The 19039-nt window shown below is 44.8% G+C and overlaps 2 protein-coding genes across 2 annotated transcripts; one reads left to right on the top strand and one right to left on the bottom strand.

Annotated features, from left to right (window-relative positions):
• Positions 1-58: 58 nt before the first annotated feature.
• On the top strand, positions 59-4757 carry NUDCD2 (NudC domain containing 2). Its single transcript, XM_064724791.1, has 4 exons — positions 59-357; positions 2089-2137; positions 3341-3492; positions 4421-4757. Exons 1-4 carry the CDS (start codon positions 169-171, stop codon positions 4502-4504), a joined length of 474 nt encoding a protein of 157 aa, XP_064580861.1. The 5' UTR covers positions 59-168; the 3' UTR covers positions 4505-4757.
• Positions 4758-7537: 2780 nt separating this feature from the next.
• Positions 7538-13056, bottom strand: CCNG1 (cyclin G1). Its single transcript, XM_064724792.1, has 7 exons — positions 12902-13056; positions 12239-12502; positions 10984-11237; positions 10322-10400; positions 10141-10239; positions 9700-9894; positions 7538-9089 (listed from the first exon to the last, which is right to left on the bottom strand). The coding sequence occupies exons 2-6, from the start codon at positions 12500-12502 to the stop codon at positions 9703-9705; spliced, it is 888 nt and encodes a 295-aa protein (XP_064580862.1). The 5' UTR covers positions 12902-13056; the 3' UTR covers positions 7538-9089; positions 9700-9702.
• Positions 13057-19039: the final 5983 nt, after the last annotated feature.

Raw genomic sequence — 19039 nt, 5'->3', positions numbered from 1 at the left:
CGCGCTGCGGGCTTGCCGGGGGGCGTGGCCGGTGGTGCGCGTGCGTGGGGCGGGCGCGGGGAGCGGGGCCGGGAGCGGTGCGGGGCTCCCTCACTGTGTGGGACTCACTCACTCCGTGTGTGCGGGGCTCGGTGCGGATCGCGGAGCCGAGCGCTGCCGCCGTGTCCCATGTCGGCTCCGTTCGAGGAGCGCAGCGGGGTGGTGCCCTGCGCGACGCCCTGGGGCCGCTGGTACCAGACGCTGGAGGAGGTGTTCATCGAGGTGCGCGTCCCGCCGGGCACCCGCGCCAAGGACGTGCGCTGCAGCCTGCGGAGCCGGCACATCGCCCTGGCCGTGGGCGGGCAGGAGCTGCTGCAGGTACCGCGGGCAGCCCGGGCAGCGGGCGCCGGCCCGTCCGACGCGTAGGCCGCGGGGCACCGGGGGGCACGGGCTCAGCTGGGTTATAAAATACCTGAGATCACTGAGTACAGCCTGAGACCCAGCACTGCGCTTTCCTTAAACACCTCCCGGGACTGTGGCCGCGCCACCTCCCCGGGAGCCCGATCCGACGTCTGGTCACACTCTCTGTGAAATTTCTTCCTGATATCCGAGGTCTAGTCATACTCTCTGTGAAATTTCTTCCTGATGTCCAACCCAGACCTGCCCTGGCACAGCCCAGACTGTGTGCCCATGTGCTGTCATTAGTCGCCTGGGAGAAGGTTGGCACACCTGTGCCGCCTCTCTGTTCTTTATGCCAGGTTTGATACATGAAAAATGGCATTCACTGGAAACAGTTGTGTTCACTTGCACGAGGTTTTACAGATGGTGTCTGTCCTCCAGTGCATGGAAAGAGAGCTGGAGAGGGGCTTCTTACAAGGCCATGTAGTGATGGGACAAGGAGGAAAAGCTTTAAGCTGTCAGAATACAGTGTTATATTGGATATTAAGAAGAAATGCTTCACTGTGCGGGTGGGGGGCCCTGGCACAGAGTGCCCAGAGGAGCTGTGGATGTGCCATCCCTGGAAGTGTTCAAGGCCAGGCTGGATGGGGCTTGGAGCAACGTGGGGTAGTGGAAGATGTCCCTGCCCATGGCAGGGAGCTGGAATTAGATAAACTTTAAGGTCCCTTTCAATCCAATCCATTCTGTGATTCTATGAAAAATAACAATACAAATTCACATGGATTTTAATGTGAATGTTGACAGCATTTCAGTGCACAGCTTCAATTGCTCCAGAAGGCAAAAAAAACCCCAAAAACCCCAAAACCAACCAAACAATAGCAACAACAAAAAAAAAAAAAAAGAAAAAAACCCCAACAACAAAAAACCAGCCTAAAGACAGATTTACTTTCACATTTATAATGAACTGCTTATGCTACCTGTATCCTGCACCAGAGCTAAATGTTACTCCTGACAAAAACTCTTGCATTTTCATGATAAGATTATTAGAAATGGCATTTCCAGCTGAGAAACACAAGCCTTTTCAATGACTCCAGAAACTAAAACAAGGTATTTAATGCTTCAATTAAAAAATAATTGTGTAATAAACAATTGTCGCAGACATTTTTTCATAGAAATCCTTTCTTTGGGATTTGTCCATCTTCTGGGAAGCAGAGCCCCAGAAGAAGAATGTAAACAATTGTTATCAGCTGCTGTGAAATGTAGCAGGTGCCCCTGTGATTGGCTCATCTTCCTTGTGTACCATTAAAGGCCAATCACAGGAGCAGCTCAGGGACAGATTCCCTGGACACAGAACTTTGTTATTCGTTCTTTCTATTCTATTCTTAGCATAGCTGCTCTCTGCAACTTCTCTTCTTTTTCTTTTTAGTATAGTTATAATGTATTATATATCTTATATAAATAAATCAAGCCTTCTGATCAAGAAACAAGATTCTCGTCCTTCTCTCACCACAGTGACCGTCTAAGGCCACTGTAATAAACAATACTTCTTTGACAGGCTACATGCAAGTGTATACTTGTAGGGCCAGATCACCCTATTTATTTTCAGCAGAATACAAGGTGGTTAACTTGTGAGTAAAACTTCATAAATCAATGTGAACTGGATGCTGAAAAGGTTTCACTGATTTGTAATATTGTACCCGTCTTTTGCAGGGTAAACTTTTTGACTCTACAGTAACTGATGAAGGAACGTGGACCTTAGGTAATAATCTGCATCTGAAGATTATAAAGACAGTAAAACTTTCCAGTAGACACTGCAGAATAATTTACCCCCTCTTTATTAATGGGAAAGATTACTTTCTTCCCTTAGCTTTGTAAAAAGGCAAAGACATTATTGCTGGATTAAGGACCTGAGGTTTTACAAAAGGTTTAATCTAAGGTTAATGAGAAAATGCCACATCCTGGAAGGTCCTAATCAATTGCAAACATTTCCAGGTAGTGAGAAGTTTTTTGCAAACCTTTATTTGAAGGTAAACAGTTATGGTAGATCCGTGTGGTCTATGACTCTCCATAATTACTACTTTTTATGCATTACATTTTTTGAATGAAGGACAAAATCTACAGTCCAAGAGAATCAGAAAGAAATTTTAAAATCACACTAAGGTTCCTACATATAATGAGGAAAAAAAGGATGTTGGGCCATTGTATCATAAGTACTGTAAAGTATTCTGAATATTTTGGGGTTTGACAGTCATATTTGTGGACTGTGCCTCTCAGTGATTTTCTGTGAAGGGTTTTCTTTTCCATTTAATATTCATATTAAATATTTATTGATAATTTATTAATTTAAGCCATTAAAATTTACAGTGTTAATACACATTGTGAAGTGAAACCCAGTGTTTATCAGTACACAAATAATCTTCAAAATACATTTCTAATGCTGTATTTATTCACTTCAGTAGAACTGAACACCCTGCACTTCACATTTATTTTGAAACATACTTTCAATATATTCTCTGTGGCCATACACACCATCTGTTCATATGTTGCTAAAACTTAGTTCTGGCTTTTTGTTGGTAATAACTCTCTGTACAGCCTGACCTTAAATTTCTCATTATTGCCTTAGCAGAGTTGTCTATATTAGTAGATTAAATCTTTGTTGTGAACATCTCCAGGAGGTTACTTTATGTTTGCAATAGAAGCACTTCTGAACTGTGTTTAATCCCTTAAAACAGCTTCAGCATTTTACAGGCCAGAAGGGGAGAGATGACAGTACAGGCTGTCTTTGCCTCAGCCTTTTTTCTTGTTAATGTTTATTTATTTATCAAGAACTAGGTTGGCATTGGCATTAAGAATTTAAATTACTTCATATCTTATGCTTGTTAATGTTGAATTCACCAAACCAAGAAAAGAACCAGCACATAGGACTGAGTTTAAAGTTGCTCTTTGTGTTTTCATTCAACAGAAGACAGGCAGCTGATACGAATTGTTCTAATGAAGACAAATAGAGATGCTGGAAATTGTTGGACCTCTCTGTTAGAAAATGAATATGCTGCTGACCCTTGGGTACAGGACCAGATGCAAAGGAAACTTACACTGGAGAGATTCCAAAGAGAAGTAAGTTAAAGCACCATAGTTACTCCTTAGATGTTCTGTTAGCACACAGAGGTTATGGCCAGGAAAGCTGAGCAAATGCCATGGAAATATATGCTTTAGTTCAATATCTATAAAATGCTTATAAGGTTTTATCATTGTGCTTTGAGGAGATTATTCTGTCTGCACTCTGTCTGCAGGGTTTGTGATAAGTTCAGGTGAGTTTGGAGGTGCTGTTGCTGTTTTAGTAATTGCATCTTCCTTACAACTTTTCACTTGTTAGGCTACACACAGCTTCTATTATCTAGAATTATGACAAAGCCATACTTAGCATAAAATCTGAACATCAACTCTGCTGGATATGCTTGTTTATAATGTAAGATGGAGTGCAATAGTTCACTGAAAAATGTTCCTTGCACTTTTACTAAAATTGCCTAAATTCTTTTGCTCTACCTTTGGCGCACAACTATTCCTGTACATGTCTGCAGAGGTGTACAATTACATTTTACATACCAGCTGAATCAGCAGGCTATGTACTGCAGCAGAGAACAGCAGTTTTATGAACCTTGCTATCCATCAGTGCACATACTTAGATTTTCAAAAAGCAGTTTCAAAGGACACCAAAGGCCAGATCTTGTTCTTAAACTTTCCTTAAAATTTCTTTTCTGGCAGATCTGATTACTTGCTAAGCAGGAACAGCATTACAAAGTCACTTAAGCAGCAGGCAACCAAACTATGACAATTCAGAGTTTGTTTATGCATGTTCCAAGAATTTCAGTGCTGTGTTAAATGTATGACAAGTTGATTGTTATATGTTCTTGTTTCAATGGCAGAATATTAACAAAAAGCAATTTAGTTTTTTTTTTCCTTTGTGGGTTGTCTGGGATTTTCTAAAGCATTTTTATTCTACATAATTTACTTACTAAACAATTTTTAATTTTACTTCCATCAGAACCCTGGGTTTGACTTCAGTGGGGCAGAAATTTCTGGAAACTACAGCAAAGGAGGACCAGACTTTTCTAGTCTTGAAAAGTGAACTTTTTATATGTGACCCTTTAGACAAATTACATGTTACAGTTAAGGACTGGAATCATGTAACTGTTGAAGACTTCAGTGATCTCTTCAATGGATTGTTGTCAAAATTACTTCAGTGAAGAGAAAGAAGATCTTTTCCAGCAGACTGAAGACAAAATGTTACCAGCTGATTTATAAGCTGTGATAACTTTATGATACTAAGGCACAACCTATAGAGAAAGGTGTACATAAAAAAGTAATGTCTTTAAGCAGAATGTTTGGTTTGGGTGGTTTTTTTCTTTTTAGAAACACTATAGTAAACAAATCAGTTCTAAATCTACAACTTGTCTTAATGCAAGGATATGTTCTTATTCTTGCTTATGTGCACTTGGGAAGGAATCTCCCCACGCACCAGGCTGGGGCTGATGTGCTGGAGAGCAGCTCTGTGCAGAAGGACCTTGGGGTCCTGGTGGACAATGAGCTGTCCCTGAGCCAGCAGTGCCCTGGGAGACAAGAAGGCCAATTATATCCTGGGGTGAATCAGGAACTGCATTGCCAGAAGGTCAGGGTGGTGATCCTGCCCCTCTGCTCTGCCATGGTGAGGCCAGATCTGGAGTGCTGTGTGCAGCTGGGCTGCTCAAGGTGAGAGGGACATGGAGCTCCTGGAGTGAGTCCAGCAGAGGCTGTGGAAGGGATTGAAGGATGTCCCTACAAGGAAAGGCTTTGGGAGCTGGGGCTGTTCAGCCTCTAGAGGAGATAGAGCTGAGAGGGGACCTCATCCCTGTCTGTCCCTGTCTGCAGGGAGGGCTCAGAGCAGGGACCAGACTCTGCTCCATGGTGCCCAGCAACAGGACAAGAGGCAATGGGCACAAACCAACCTTTGTTAAGACCAACCTATTGGATGTGGGAGAGAACTCAGTACCCGCAGATGAGGAGAAGGAGCAAGTGATTAACACCCTCTTTGCCTCAGTCTTTAGTGAGAAGATGCCTTTATCCTCAGGACAACTGTCTTCTTTGGTTGATAAGATGGTGTGAGGGAGCAATGCACAATGGTCCCCGTTATCTAGGAGGAGGCAGTCAGAACTGCTGAGCCTCTTGGATGTTCATAAATCTGTGGGGCCGGATGGGATCCACCCCAGGATGATGAGGGAGTTGGCAGATGAGCTTGCAATGCTGCTCTCCATCATTTGCCAACAGTCCTGGCTCACTGGTGATGTTCCAGATGACTGGAAGCTGGCCAATGTGACACTCATTCACAAGGGGGAAGGAGAATCCGGTAATTGTAGGCCAGTTAGCCTGCCCTCAGTACCCAGTAAGGAAATGGAACACTTTATATTGAGTGCCATCACACAGCACTTACAGGATGGCCAGGGCATCAGACCCAGCCAGCAGGGGTTTAAGAGGGGTAGGTCATGTTTGACCAGCCTGGTCTCTTTCCATGACCAGGTGACCTGCCTGGTGGGTGCAGGAAAGGCTGTGGCTGTTGTGTATCTGGACTCCAGCAAGGCCTTGGGCACTGTCTCCCACAGCACACTCCTGGAGAAGCTGCAGCCCCGGGCAGGGACAGGAGCACTCTGTGCTGGGCTCAGAACTGGCTGCATGGCCAGCCCAGAGTGGTGGTGAGCAGTGCTGCATCCAGCTGGCAGCCAGGCAGTAGTGGTGTTCTCAGGGCTCTGTGCTGGGGCCAGCTCTGTTCCACATTTTTACTGATGGCATGGATGAGGGGATTGAGTCTTTCATTAGTAAATTTGCAGGTGACACGAAGCTGGGAAAATGTGTTGATCTGCTGGAAGGTAGGAGGGCTCTGCAGGGTGACCTGCAATGGTTGGATGGATGGGCAGAGTCCAGTGGGATGAAGTTTAATAAACCTGAGTGCCAAGTCCTGCATTTTGGCCACAGTAACCCCCTGCAGTGTTACAGGTTGGGGATGGTGTGGCTGGACAGTGCCCAGGCACAAAGGGCCCTGGGGGTATTGGCTGACAGCCCATTGAACATGAGCCAGCAGAGTGCCCTGGTGGCCAGGAAGGCCCATGGCTCCTGGCCTGGATCAGGAATGGTGTGGCCAGCAGGAAGGTCATTCTGCCCCTGTACCTGGCACTGCTGAGGGCACACCCGGAGTGCTGTGTCCAGCTCTGGCCCCTCAGCTTGGGAAGGACGTTGCGATGCTTGAGCGCATCCAGAGGAGACAACGAGGCTGGAGAGGGGCTGGGAACACAAATCCTGTGAGGAACCAGAGGGAGCTGGGGGTGTTCAGCCTGGAGAAAAGGAGACTCAGGGGTGACCTCAATACACCCTACACCTCCCTGAAAGGTGCCTGTATTCAGGTGGGAGGTGGTCTCTTTCTCCAGGCAGCAACTGACAGAATGACAGGACACAGCCTTAAGCTGTACCAAAGGAAATACAGGTTGGATATTAGGAAAAACTTATTTATGGAAAGAGTGATGATGAATTACAAAGGCCTGCCTGGGGAGGTGGTGGAGTCACCATCCCCAAATGTGTTTAAAAAGACTGGATGTGGCACTCAGTGCCATGGCTTAATTGAGCTGTCAAGGAATGGGCTGGACTCAACGTTATCTTGGAGGTCTCTTCCAACCTAGTGATTCTGTGATGCCTGTGTTCCACCTGGACATGAGGAATAAGTTCTTTCCTGTGCAGCCACTGTGCACAGGAACAGGTTTCCCTAGGATGGTATGGAGTCTGACTTACTGGAGTTAATCAAGAAATGTCTGGATGATATCTGGTGTCATGTGCTCTGGGATGACCCTGCTTGAGCAAGGAGGTGGGACCAGCTGATCCCACCCATGGTCCCTTCCAACCTGACCCATTCTGTGATTCACTGCTGAAGAACAGATATTTTAAGATATTCAGCATTTTCTCATGTGGTTCCTCCTACACAGCCTCAACCTCTTATAAAAATAAACTGGGGAAAAAAAAAAAATCTGCATTATGTCTTACCTCCTGCCTGAAAATTTTTCTCCAGGTACTGTTCAGGTGTAAGTCACATTTATAGGCTTCCTACTAATATGTTTCATAACATACACTACAGGAAAAAAGCTACTTAGTTAAGCACATTTCAATGTTTAATTTAAAGGTACATATCTTGAGACAGGACAATTAGAATTGCACACTGCATCCTCTCCCAGCAGGCTGACCACACCTTTGAACCACTTTGCACAGGTCAGCACAATGCCCAGGCAGCACTGACAGGTGTGACAGCCACTTACATGTTTTGCAGTGCAATCACTCCCATGAGCTCATGAGAGGATTTGATTTGTCCAGTAGAGAGCTTTGGTATGGAGTCTTCTGTGAAAGCTTTAACTACTTTGAGATATGCAAAGAATGGTTTCCACCTCAGCTGGTACCATCACAGGGAAGGGTTGGCTGGCCAACACCTCATCCCACACTCTGACCTCTCCTTCTCCACTCCATCAGTCCATATCACAATCAGCTTTAACAGCCTGTTGCCAACAGCCTCTGTCCCACAGTGACGCAGAATTCAAGAGGACATTAGCAACTCTCCCAGAATCTCTTTTCATCTAACATACAATAATACACTCTTATTATTCACTTCCTTGGTAGCACTAGAAGCACAAATGTCTCAAATATTGACCTGGTCTTCAGAACAGTTGTGTTTTACAAAGCTTACCATGAAAGAGATCAGAGTTGAAGCAATCTTCAGTGTTTCTCATCTGGATTACTCCTACACAGAGGCCATGGGGGGAACTAGCCCTGCTCCTACTGTACCTGTAACAATGTGCCTGTTCAGTATCAGCATTTACCTCTAGTACAGCAAAACTCTGGAAAACTAATGTCAGATTTAGGGCATGACAGGGTTACATGTGACCCAGTTCTTTGCCTTAGTCCTTCATTAGGTATCACCAAGTTTTACACTCAATGAGAGTGGCATCAGCAAACTACAGCTCTTACAAAATACTGCAATTACTGATGCTGTGCTAGTGACTGTCTTTGCTAAAGGAACACAGTAAAGTTCCTCTGTTCTCCTGCTCTACCTGCCTGACACATTCAGTGGGTATCACAGGCTGCTGTTTAATGTGTCTGTGGAAGGAGGCCAGTGCCCATCCTGGCAGGAACACGTGGACACAAAGTACTGCCCAAACAGCACACCAGGTGAGCTGGCAGGCATTTGCTGTTGTCGTCAAGATTGAGTTGGATTAGTCTTTCTTTTCTTAACACACTGCAGCACTCCACTACTGCACATCAGATTTTCCTAGTATTGCATAATCCTCAGAAAGTGAACCAGGTTTTAAAAATTAATACCTAATTCAGCACCTGCAGTTACTGTAAACTGAGGTTAGATTACACAAACTGCTCTACAAACTCTAAGGTGTTAAAATCCCTTGTATTGGGATTGTGTTATTCCACTGACTAGTGAACAGTCTACCAAGTAAGAATGAAAACTGACACCACATACTGAATTCATCATGAAAAGAACTGGTATTTGCTGGAAGGATCTTTAGTCTGAAATGTTACATGTTCTTTCCATGAGTTGAGCTCTTCATTATTAAGATCACGGTTCAGACTGTTTCTCAGGTATCTGTGTGCCTGTTGACAAGGTCACAGGATGGTCTTCCCATTTTATTGTACTCCTGTAAAAAAACCCAAACAAACCAGTCAACAGAAATGCTTTCTACAAGAGCCCAACAAAGCATGAGATCTTAATACAGCAAAACAGCAAGATGGCTGTTAGAGAAAAACGTGTAGCCTCTGGAAGTAAAGTCTAGGTAAGAAGTTTACCATTTTACAGACTAAAACAACAGTAACAGGAGTAACTGAATTACAGATTTTAGCCTTCACTAAGCAGTTCTACAAATAAAACTGTATAAAACTGTCTAAGTGGCTTAAGTGAACAATTACAAGAAACTCCTTCTAACAGGCTGGTTTTCTTTTTGGCTAAGAGCAAGGCAAAGGTTTTTTTCCCCTTTTCCAAGCTTTACTTCACATTTTAGCGTGAATGTGGTCCCAATGTCTGTAGAACATTTCTGTTACCACAACACACATCAGTTCTTTCTCCAGTGTTCATACATTAATTGGGTTGTCCCTTCTTTAGGTACAGCATGGTCTAAGCATGAACATGAGAACAGGCAACTACACTTCCATGATTCCAGGAGGTAACCTGTAAGACCCTGGGGGTAGTTAACAGCTAATTTTACTTCTACATTATCAGAAGTTGATTTTACAGATTTTACAAAGCCTTACCTATTATGAGGTGGTCTCTGGAATGGTAGGAAGGTGTGCTATTCTGTAGTAGCTGTGTTTAAGCTGCCGAGCTGTACGTCCAGACACAATCCATTTTAATTTCTGCACATTTGGTTTGGAACACTTGCTTGAGGAATATTCTCTAAGGCACTTCAACACTAGCTCCTTCCAGAAGGTCAACTCTCTGTTGCTTATCTACATAACAACACAGAATGTCCTATGTTAACAACTAGCTAAATCTTTACTTTGTACATGTACTTTCAGCTTCTTCAACAAGATAGGCAGCCAAATATCCCAGGCCAAATGAAAAAAAACCCAACAAAACATCACGAGAAAGCCACAAAAGAAACCAATATGCCAATGCACCTGTTCCTTCCCCACTGTGTAGACCTTTCCATGCACTTTGCTTCCACCCTCCCCTGAAATTTTATCTGCACATACCTTGGAATGTAACTGTAGAAATTCCAATGGCTCTGTCAACTCCAGCAGTTTTTGTTCTTCTATCTCTAGTGCCAAAATAGACAGTGCCAAGACAGAAGGCTGGAGAGAGAGAAGATGTTTTTAGACACTGCTTTGCTAAGTTTCAGCAGTTTAATTTTCTCTGAACTTTGAAGATCTTTACCTTGGCTTTAGAAAACATGATTCTGCAGTGACAGGCCTTAAGCTGGGTCTCAAGTCTCTCAAAATTAAGGTATTTTCTCCTGTAATAAGAACAGATGAGTGAATCTAGAGGAATGCAAGACTGATCAAGGCAACATCACTCTGGGAACTCAGAGAAGCAGCAAGAATGTTCATTATCTAAACAAAGGCCTCATTTGTCCCAGAACTTCTGGGGTTACATTCAAACAGGTGTTCAGTTTTGGCAGCCTCAATGCCAAAAATAAATCTTGTGTTACACTGGGGAAGAGTTGCATTACCAAAGCAGGCTTAACAAAGAATTTCAGTGCTTACTAGCAAAAGGAATCTTTTTAAACCAGATTTTGCAATCTTTACAATGAGGCAATACTTCAGCATAAGCAGAGATTTATTATACCATCATTATTGAGCAAGTTTGGTTTTCAGCTCAGAGAGCAATACTCCATTCAGGCAAACAATATTTAAAATTACAATAGTATTAAACCACAGATGCTCACATTTATGACAATTACAAGTAGGGGGAAAAGTTTGTGGAATTTTTAAAGTATAGAAAAGCCAATTACTCAAGCAATTTCCCTGCTTATTGTTCTACATCATACATTTTCTGGTCTTAGGCAGTTATAGCAAAATCAGGATTAGTTATTGTACCTTTCACAGCTTAAATTCTCATGAATGAATGAATGATAGAGCTGTAGAAATTGGAAGGCAGTTATAGCTTTGACTTTCCAACCCAATTTCTCCAGTATGATTTTCTCCATCCTCATCATATCAGAAACAGTGAATCTATACTGGCTGATTCGGATTAAATCAGTGGCCAAGGGCACATTCCTCTCTTCTTCTGATGCCTTCACAGCCAAGTAGAAGCAGCTGAGTCCAACACAGCCCAAGTGTTTAGGCTGTACCTAAAGAAAAGTAAATTATTTTTAAAGAAGAAAGCCTCTGATCAGCTATTACAACATGCAAGTATCAAACTGTAGACATCAATCTATTTCATCAAATAATTATGGGGGATGAGGAGTTGTTTTGTTTTTTGGAGACTGAAAACTAAGTCTTTTACTGTACGTTACTATCTTTATTTAACTGAACAAATAAACAGTTATGCACTGTAAATTGCATCTCATTCTTCTAAAAAGCAAAGACTGCAGAGCAATTTTGATTGAGGTAGAACTGACTTGCTAATAAAGTTCTAAAATAGCCTAATAGGAAGATTTTAAGACAAAGTGTTCTACATGGTGGGTGATAGTAAAATATTGGGCGATTACAACTTTATTTTAACTATGTATACAAACATATATACGTACATGTATATACAAATGGTCTTATTTTATTCCCTTATTTTATTCCCTGATTTTTACTGCCTCATCTGGATTCACAAGTCTTTGAAATCATAATTTTCCCATCCATTCCATCTAGCTTTCTCATTTTTGTTTGAACACACAAGCAAAACAAGCTTTTGTTCTTGTCCAAATTGTACAATGGTAATCCTGTCTTGTTAGACAATTTAAAACAACTCAGGTCAGCATGTCACATCTGCATGGGAGAGTGCAGTGCTAACTGATGTCTGACCAGATTTTAAGTGTTAAACAGCATCTTCATATACACAGGGTAAATTGATAGGCTGAAAGAAGTAATTTAACTTTTTTTGTATCTGTGCAGCAGCACAGGCAGTCTGTGTTGGTCTAAGCCATTAACATGTCCTGTTTCCCAGCCCATGGACATTCTTTAGTTTTTCCCTTTCCAGAGGAAACCTTTCTTAACAATACCAAAATCTGAATGGAGAACACAATTTTTTAGCTCTGCACAATCATAAACCTCTGGAAGGAGCTTAACCTTTATCTAAACCCAAGACATTCCAGTTTCGAATAGGAACTAGGCTGAGAGCTTATCCTTTAAAAAGCCTTACCTTCATTTTTGACAGGAATCTATCCAAGAAATTCACGGCTAGAGAGAACGTCTCGGTGTGGAAGCCAAAGAACTGAGTCAAGCTGAGGAGATCCTTCACCTCGAAGTCTCGCAGCCGTGCTGTCATTCGCAGCCCATTGTCGTGGGCAGCCTCGAGCAGCCGGAGCCCGGCGGCGCGGGGCTGGGCCCGCAGCTCCTGCTCCAGCATCGCGGGCAGCTCCAGCGCCGGGTCCCGAGCGCCGCCGCTCGCCAAGGTATCGATCATCTGCGGCGAGAAACAGCCCGGCCGGTCAAACAGCTGAAACGCGGCAAACTCACCAAACCCTCACAAACTCTGCGGCCGAGGTACGGCAGCCCGGGCACACGCTCGGAGCGCCCCGGGGCACCCGCGGCCCCGCAGCCCAGGGGTGTGAGGGGCACGGCGGGGCCGCGCCGGCCGCGCCTCCCCGGGACATGCCCGGGCCTGCCCTCACCGCCGCGGGGCTCTGCCGGCGGACGGGAGACCTGCGCGCTCCGCCGGGGCATGGAGGGACAGAGGGACAGAAATACAGAGGGACAGAGGGACGGAGGGACAACGCCCACCCCACGGAAGGGACGGGACAGACACGGAAAGGAGACGCCAAACGCGCAGCCGGCGGGACGGGAGCCGGCCGCGCGCCCTTACCTTGTCTGTGCGGCCCCGCTCCCTGCCCGGGAGGGGAAGGGCCGGACGGGCTGGAGTGTCCGGAGGGGGAGCGGGGCCGGGCGGTTGGGGCCGGCGGTCGGGCCGGGCTCTGTCCGGCCCCGCGGCACCGGCGCGCACCCCCAGCCCGCGAGCCGCGCCCCGCCCGCGCAGTGGCGCCCTCTGGCGGCCCCGCCGCGCCAGGCCCCGCCCCCGCCAGCCGGCCCCGCCCCCTCCGCGCCTGAGCGGGGTGTGTACCCGCGCTTTCCATCGGCCCTTGGCCATTGAGGGACCGGCCCGGTGTGTCCCGGCCGCTGAGGGATCGGCCTGGCCTGGCCATTGAGGGACCGGCCCGGTGTGTCCCGGCCATTGAGGGATCGGCCTGGCCTGGCCATTGAGGGACCGGCCCGGTGTGGCTCGGCCATCGGGGGACCGGCCGGCCACTGAGGGACCGACCCGGCCCGGCCCAGCCCGGCCCGGCCCGACTGCTCTGATAGTCCTGCTCTTTGGGGCGCTTGGAGCTCCCCGAGAGCGCACCCAGGCCTGGTATTAACTTAGAGTTAAAACTCTTAGGTTTTAACTTTTGTATTTTTCAGGTTCTGTGCTGCTTTAGTGTGTAGTTCTGAGCTTCGTTTTAAGTGTTGTGAGCGTTCTTCGCAGAATAGGGAGACAAAACAATTCCTTCTCTAGCTTGGGACTAAGAACAGCCACCCAGATTTCAGGCCCAAGAGCATTGACAACAACGTGGCCAAACAACGTGGACTGAAGCGAAAAAAACAAGAAGGATGGGACTCCATAACCTAAAGCTGTAATGGGACAATTAATTCCAATATGCAAACAGCCCAGAACTTATAAAAGTGAGAGACTTCGTGACGGGTCATCCATTTTTTTGTGGCTATATTGGGTTCATCTTGGGTGTAGTCCTGTCTGGGCTCTTGTGCTGTCCAAGGTGGATCCATGAAAGCCTTTTAATAAATACCTGCTTCACTCTTTAAGTCTGTCTAGCCTCTGTTCTAGGCCAGCCTTGATAAGGCATCAGTACAAATGGCTCTTAAAGCATAAATGGCCTCTCAGCCCTGGGGTGGCTCCTGGCTGGGTTTCCAGGCCAGGGCAGGTGCTGTGCCCCAGGGCTGAAGGCTAGTGGGGTTTTGGTGCTTTACTGCTTTTACCTCCAGCATGACTGAAACTTCTCTAGTACAAGGCATTAAAGGTTCATGTCTTAAACACTTTCCAGCCCCTCTGGCAATATATGCATCAAAAGTGATATTCATACTACTTTCTCCTATTGTACTTACTGCGGATTTATTGTGGGTTTGTTTAATTCTTCCCATCGCCTGTCAAAATTAATTAAAATTTGTTTTACTGGAAGAACCTTTCTACTATAGAATAACTTCCAGCAGGCAGAACTGGAAGGAAATGTAGTTAGAGATGGAGAAGTTTTTAAAAAAATGTGTTTTGCATCGCAAGAACTTGGATTTCTGGAAGGCTCAGTGGAAGTCAGAATGAGGGAGTCCTTGGGTGTGAAGGTGAAATGACCAAATACCATACCTGTGCCTCTTTCCCCTCCAAAACACTTGGAAGAAATCTATGTTTCTACTTGCTGTCCATTTCCCTTCCTTCCTCTGACCTTTGCAAAGCACTGAGATATACTGAGAGAATGCATCTGAAAGGCACTGGGTTGACCTTCATTATAATGCCCTTCATTTGCATGTCTATTGGACAAGAAAAAGTAATTTGTTAAAAAAATGAGAACTGAAGCATCAATCCCAGGTCTCATGCCACAGCTCATCTGAGAGAAAATGAATTGTCTTTTGGTGCTATGAAGTCTAAACTGTAAATCAATCTGTTGCTATTGGATGACATTCCCATATAATTGCCCATGAAAGCAAACTCAAGGACTTCAAGTATTCACAGATGCAGCACATCAGAAATAAAGATTATAGCAAATCAGATGTCATGAATATGGATATTTATGTTGCCAGTAAATAGTCTGAGTTATCTAAATTAAAATTCAAAATTACATATTGCAAAGGAAGTGTTCTTTTTTTTTTTAAGAGTTGGAAAACATTTGCAGTATTCTTCCTGTCATTACTATGCACATAATAATCATGTGAAGCAAATGATACTTCTTTTCATGCTGCTTGTTTTAAATAGCTTTTATTTCTCAAACTGCTCTTAAAAATAGACTAAGGGAGTGCTGTAAAAAGCAGTGGGCCATGGATCTGGTTTGAAGCCACTGAGAGCAGGCAAAATCATCAACACTGCTTTTTGTTCTTTCAGAAGGATTCTGGAATGAGGTGACAACATGGAAATGCAGTTCATGTTGATTAAATATAACATATAAGTTATGATTCTAAAATTTGGGATTAGGCATTTGGCAAACAGAAGCCCAAAACACCTTTGTGGGGCTACTGTAGCCACTTGGGCAGCAGCTTGAGAAGTGTCTTGCTGTGAGCTGCCAGACTTCTCACTGGAGTGGCTGAAGTGAGTGCACATACTCCATCTGCTCTGCAGGCTGCTCTGTGGGGATGGAAGGTGCTTCAAGAGAGGGCAGAGATGAGATGGAGGATTCAGACAGGATAGCAAAGATGCTACCTCTTCTCTCCTAGATGTCTGTTCTGCCTCTTCAGTTGTTGTCATGCCTGAGACACGGACACACACATTTCTTGTGGGTTGGTCTGGTAGCTGAGGGCACCCATTGCTCCCAGTGCCTGTGCCAAGCACAGGAGTGTCCGCTTTTCGGCTGTTTGGATGGCCTGGAAAGGCCCGGGGTGACCTTGGGGCAGCCCGCGTTTCAAAGGACGAGAAGAGGCTTCAGTTCTTTTCTCGGTCTCGGTGTTTATTAATTGTTTATCTAAAAGATTTTCTCTCAGCCCGACAGAGGTCTGCTCAGCAGCCAGCCATGAGCACACTCCCCCGCCCTCCGGGCGGTCACCTATCTTTATACCCAAAGTTACGTGTACAATATTTATCATTTTTCCCCAATACCTTTCACCCTTATTGACCAGTGCACTTTTAGTAATAACCAATCCCAAAGTGCCACCATCACCACAGAAGATGGAGGAGAAGAAGAAGAAGAAGGACAGGACACGCCCCAATTCCTCCATCTTACTTCTCTAAACCCCCCTGTACAGAAATCCTAAACCCTGTGTTTCACTCTCTAATCAACTTATCCCTTCACCATTCACTCCGGTGAAATCCTCCTATCCTGAAATCCGACAGGTGTCGTCTTCCGTGTAGGATCAAAGTCCAGCCACCAGACACTTCTGGCAACATTCCAGGACTCCCGAGCCCCCCAAGGGTGGTCTCGGTGACTCGGCACCTCAGTCCTGAGGTGCTGAGATCCCACACAGGAGTGCTGACAGTGCTGTAGGGCTGGGTGGTGAGCCTGCCACAGAAGCAGAGTGGATAGTGGCAGGAGTGGTATCTTCACTCTTTTCTGCTTAACCCATGTCAGATGTCTTTCAGAAATCTGTGTCTGTTTGATCCTCACTGCCACAGTCAGCACCTGCAGGGTGTAAATATGTGCACTGGGCTCACATGAGATTTCCACCTGTTATAGATGAGTAATGACATGGTTGGCTCTCACAATTAAGGGTTGAACATTATATGTATGTTAAGGGAAGTTTTGTAAATGTATGGTTATGTTACTGTAAAATATCCTCCCCCTTGCATTGCTAGCACAGGATGACCTTGGTAGTTGGGGCATTTGAGGAGGGTTGGCTCTCTACTGTAGTAACACCTGACCCCAAACCAAGGTGTAAGAAAGCGATCTCCACCACTGGACAGCACGGAAGAAGTCAACTGACAAGACTTTAGGAGGGGCTAGTGGTATAAAAGGCAGAGCATCTGCTTTGAAGACAAGCACATGGTGAAGAGTCCCAGTGCTGTAATTTTTCTGTATTTAATCCTTTTGTTGTATTTTTTGTTAAGATGTAATAAACCTTTGAAATTTTAAAAGTGAGGAGTCATTTCTCACACACCCATGCTCTCACACACCCATACACCCAAGATCCAGGAGCCTCGGTAAGTTCAGGATCCAGGGAGGACTGTGACTTTCCTGCTCTCCTGCTTGGCCAGACATGCTCCCAATGTTGACATGGTGTGTCTGTTGACACCATTCAGGAAAATCCTTTGCTGTTTCACACTCCTTTCCCCCAGCCCTTGTTAAGAGCATCAGCAAGCATTATGAATATGACTGTGTGAAGTTAGCTGCCCTACAAGAAGAGGGTGTGGATGGGGTATGAAATCATGGATCTGCAGTGTAAACTTAAAATCTTAGAGCAGTCCTGTACTTCATGGTTACATCTTCTCCCCCGATAATTTTCAGCCAGGTATTTTCTCCCACTTTGAGAAGATTCAGGAGTGCTTTTTTAGGAAGAGTCATGTCAGCTGGATTTGGAACAAAGGGTAATTTGTTGAACAGACAGGGAAAGCTGAGACTGGGCACTTGTGGTGATTAATAGGCCTGCAAAAGTGTGTTTTTGTTAATCACCCTGGGAGGAGCAGCCTGGGGAAAGTGTCAGTTCCCTTCAGAGAGAGCTGTTAGAAATACTTGAGTCATTACAAGACAGTACAAAGTCATGCTTCATGTTTCAATATTTTAATTTTTTTTGCTTATGGACTGAATGTTTCCAATGGTTGTGTGGGTGCTGCACAGTTGCTTTAGGCTTACTGATAATGGGCTCATTGTTCCTGACTACTCTGGAATAACAGTTGGTGAGCCCTCTAAGCTGAGACTTGGCATGATGGAAATACACGGTTTGTCCTTTTTTTGTTAAGAAAAAAAAATAGGAAGTCAATCACTTGCATTTGGAAGCTGTTATTTCTTTTATAGAAAGTCAACTTTTCAATAAATCCCAAAAGAATGCACCTTGAAACACTAATTGAGGGCTCAGGAGATCTCAGTGGCTGAAAACAATTTGCTAAAAGCAGTACTGGGAGTCTTTGGCACTGTGCTTGGCTGAAGAGCCCAAAGAGATGGCATGAGCAAGTAATTTTTGTTTGATGGATCACATAGGAGTTGGAGATAAGCAAAAATACACAGAAAAGATTGCTGGGGAAAAAAAAAGTAACTTGAATACATTATTCCTGCCACAATCTCCAGAAGCAGGGTGATACCTGGTCATGGGAGTTTGCCTCGGCTGGGTTTGTGTCTTTTTAAAAAATAAATATTTTGTCCTGTTATCTGTGTTTTATTTTCAAGAAAAGAGGTTCTGCTAATTCCTAATGTGATTTACCAAATGACTTAAGTAGTTCAGGTAGTAATTTAAACAACCAAGAGTTAAATATCTTTTTCTAAACCATAGGTTTTCAGTACAGCAGTCTCCACTCAGGATCCATGTTGTTGTGCCAACCCTGTGGTTAGAGCTCATCTCAGAATATGGAGTATCAGGATATTTCAGTTCATGTGCAGAACTACATTCTTCTTTTCAAAAGCTGTTTCAGAAGAAAAATGGACTGGTGTTCAGGAAGGCAGAGCTGTGATTAAAGGACAGGCTGCTTCCCTGATGGCCCCTTTTGGTTTTAGTGGAGATCTTCAGATAACCTAATGAAGTGAATTTTGTTCTTGCAGGGAGAAACCATAGCAACCTGCCACTTTAGAATGCAGGGTATATAATCTATCTGTCCTTCAGATAGTATTTTGCAGTCCAGAAATAGTCATAGTCTCCTAATGTGTGAATGTAAAATGTCAGACAAATGTAGCTGGAGTGACAGTGTTGTCTCTGAGGGGAACATGAGCCCTGTTGTGCTGCTTGTCTGGTGCTGCACATTTGAAAAGCAGGTCCCAGAGGAGGATGAAGAAAGTCTGTTTTTTAGTTTTTAATATATGGGTGAGAGAGGTGCTGTGGAATTTGGTAATTGAAAGAGATGCTGCAGTCCCTTCAGTGCTGCTCTCACCTTGCCTCTGACCTGGATGTGCCTCTGCTATTTTTATAGTTTTCTTAAACTATGGCATATAGAGTTCCAAGTTTTTAGTCAGTGGTCTCTGATACCCCTTTGTGGAGGCTCAAACAGTGCTGGGAGTACTCAGTAATCCTGTAGTGAGACCAAGTGCCCTGCAACCTGCTCACAGCTGGCCAAAGCTGTTTGCTGAAAACATGGAACGCATTCCTTCTTGCTTAAATAAAGAAATGCTTG

This window comes from Zonotrichia leucophrys, chromosome 13 (assembly GCF_028769735.1).
Source record: "Zonotrichia leucophrys gambelii isolate GWCS_2022_RI chromosome 13, RI_Zleu_2.0, whole genome shotgun sequence".
Classification (NCBI taxonomy): Eukaryota; Metazoa; Chordata; class Aves; order Passeriformes; family Passerellidae; genus Zonotrichia; species Zonotrichia leucophrys.
This window is presented reverse-complemented; position numbering and strand designations above follow the sequence as displayed.